At 39.1% G+C, this 3,172-nt stretch overlaps 1 protein-coding gene across 1 annotated transcript in view; it reads left to right on the plus strand.

The window, feature by feature from the left end:
• LOC106869877 (guanylate cyclase soluble subunit alpha-2) overlaps positions 1–3,172 on the plus strand; it is a 315,656-nt gene that overhangs the window by 266,357 nt on the left and 46,127 nt on the right. The window contains exon 7 of the mRNA XM_052975145.1: positions 2,243–2,381. Coding sequence (XP_052831105.1) covers positions 2,243–2,381 — 139 coding nt within the window. The remainder of the gene's footprint in view (positions 1–2,242; positions 2,382–3,172) is intronic.

The following is a 3,172-nucleotide window of genomic DNA, read 5'->3' on the forward strand; positions in this document are numbered from 1 at the left end:
TATATATATATATATATATATATATATATATATATATTCTGTTACTTGTTTCAGTCATTTGACTGCGGCGATGCTGCCGCTTCACTTTTAGTCGAGCAAATCGACCCCAGGACGTATTCTTTGTAAGCCTAGTACTTGATCTATCGGTTACTTGAGCCGAACCGCTAAGTAACGGGGACGCAAACACACTAACATCGGTTGTCAAGTGATGGCGGGGGACAAACACAGACACACAAATACATGCATACATACATACATACATACATACATACATACATATATATACATACATACCTATATATATATACACGTATATATATTTATATATACTTGATTAATAAACCTGCAAGGACATCACATAGATGGATGGATGGATGGATGGATGGATGGATGGATGGATGGATGGGTGGATGCATGCATGTATGTATGTCTTAGTCTGTTTTCAATTATTTAAATTCTTCCAAAGATATAAAGCGCCATTGTTGGAATGAACGTAACGAAAACAATGATACATTTTAAACTTGAGAAGAAAGTCTTGCAGACTTTTTTTTCCTGTTCGCCTTACGTAATTGTACTTGGAATGAGCGAGTTACTCTGATAACTCTAGCTTATCCAGATTGTCATTTAGGCGTTTATTCACAAAATCAAGTGCACCAATTATTATTGGTATATATGGTGGATTCATAATCTGAATATGGAAGCTGGAGATTTCGAATCTGTTGCCCATATTTATTCTTTCTGTCTGCTTTTCAAAAAGAGATTCGCATCAGCAGAACAGCTGACCTCCATGACGGTACCTCAACATTCTTGCCTGTTCCAGTTAGCTATGCTTCCACTTGACAGAGATTCTGATGGTTTGTTCCACCAGCATTCCATGTATATATGTATGTATGTATGCATCATATGTGTATATATGATACATATATGATACATATGCTGTGTCAACATCGCATATTATTTCTGGTGACACCTGCCAGATAAGCAGATATACGTCGACTCATTCGACCGTTCATTTCTTCTCGTACTTTGAGTTCGCCTTCAATCATATATAAATGTGTGTTCTATGGGTACATATATATATATGTACGTGTGTGTGTGTGTGCGTGTGTACGTATGTATATATATATAATTATATATATATATATATATATATATATATATGTGGTGATTGTCGGGGTTGCAGAGGTAGTCACGGCAGTAATGTTGGCGGGAGTTGTAGCGGTGGGGGTTGTGGCAGTGGTGTTGTTTTGTTGTGGTGGTATGGTTGTGACATTGGTTAGAGTGATGGTGGCTGTGGTGGTGCTGGTGCTGGTTGTGCTGGTGATGGTGGTGGTGGCGGTGCCAGCGAGAAGATATTGATTATTGCTGTAGCGGTTGTAGTACTTGCTCTTCCTGTTGTTTTAATTGCTTTTAATGTTGGTGTTTCTGCGATGGTTGCTGCTGCTGCTGCTGTTGTTGTTGTTGTTGTTGTTGTTTTCGGCGGGTTTCTTTCTTATTTTGTGCTTCTTGTTGTTGTTACTACTGTTCCTTGCTGCGATTGCAAATATTATTACTGTTTTTGCTCTCAGTGCTGCTGTTGTTGTTATTGTTGTTGTTGCCTTTGTTGTTTCTGCAGAGATGGCACGTAGCCTTGTGCTCACGGTGTTCAATTCCCGCTCATGTGTTCTGTCCTTGAGCAAGATACTCTATTTTCACATTCCTCCAGTCCACTCAGTTGGTACAAATCTACGAAGCCCAGTATACCCATCATGACAACTCGACTGATAAGGGTACACCAAGCACACGCATCACAGCCACATGTGCGCCACATGGTGATCTCATATTAAGATAAACAGCGCACGGCCATGCAGGGGAGCCCAGTTAGAATTTTCTTCCGGTCGAGTAGCCAATTCCGCTCAAAAGGTCCCTGAATAAGGATTGTTTAATGAGGATGAAAGAAACACCCAAGTTTCCAGAAGTGAATTATTCAAAACTCAAAGAATTTCTCCCAACACACGCCTATAATGCTCCCCAGCTACTCCTACTTGTGATCAGAGATGCACATATCGTCAGCCACCAAGGGACATGCTCAAATGGTTATGGTCAAACATCCTTCGCTCTTGTGGCAAATAAATGAAATCATCATCATTATTATTATTTTTATTATTATTATTATTATTATTATTATTATTATTATTATTATTATTATTATTATTTATTTATTTATTTAATATATTTTTGTATCTGTGTTGTTATGCTGTAGGACGGTCTGAAGAAGAGGATGGAACTGTTAAAGCGGAGTGTGATACAGGCCACAGAAGCTGTCAATGAAGAACGGCAGAAAAATGTTGATCTTCTGCAGATGATATTTCCTTCGACAGTGGCTCAGAAGTTGTGGAGAGGTAAGTAGATAACTGTGGGAATGGTAGGAGTAGGAGAATGAGAAAGAGAGGTGAGATGATGGATGTGGTAGGAGTTGGAGTATACGAGGGAGAGTAGATAATGAGTGTAGTTGGAATGGGAGAGAGGAAATTGTTGAGTGAGTGAGATGTGTGAGTGAGTGAGTGAGTGAGTCAGTCAGTCAGTCAATCAGTTAGTCAGTCAGCGATTATGTGTATGAGTGAGTTAATTGGTGAATGGATGCTTAAGTGAGTAAATATATATATATATAGATAGATAGATAGATAGATAGATAGATACATACATACATACATACATACATACATACATACATACATACAGACATACAGACATACATACATACGTATATATATAAGGTCCTGGTAGTGTACACATGTAAGTTGTTTCCAGGGAAACACCCAGTCCGAACTCCGGGCTATCAACACTGTTGGATTCCCCACTAACACCGAAATTCTTCTGGTGTTTAAGACCCTGATTTCACCACGGTCAAATAATTGTGTGAGTAGCACTCAATAAATTTGGCTGGAGTTTAATAACACCTTGAAGCAGCGTCACATGACTCACGGTTTCGTTAGCGCGTGCGACATGTTCAATTTGGTTAGATGTTCAAAGGGGATTCTACGTCCGAATGTCTGATGAAATGGCTGTGTACTACGCACTAAACCAAATTTGTATATATATACATATATAGTATGTGTGTGTGTATGTGTGTGTGTGTGTGTGTGTGTGTGTGTGTGTGTGTGTGTGTGTGTGTGTGTGTGTGTGTGTGTGT

The sequence above is a fragment of the Octopus bimaculoides genome, chromosome 20 (genome assembly GCF_001194135.2).
Source record: "Octopus bimaculoides isolate UCB-OBI-ISO-001 chromosome 20, ASM119413v2, whole genome shotgun sequence".
Taxonomy (NCBI): Eukaryota; Metazoa; Mollusca; class Cephalopoda; order Octopoda; family Octopodidae; genus Octopus; species Octopus bimaculoides.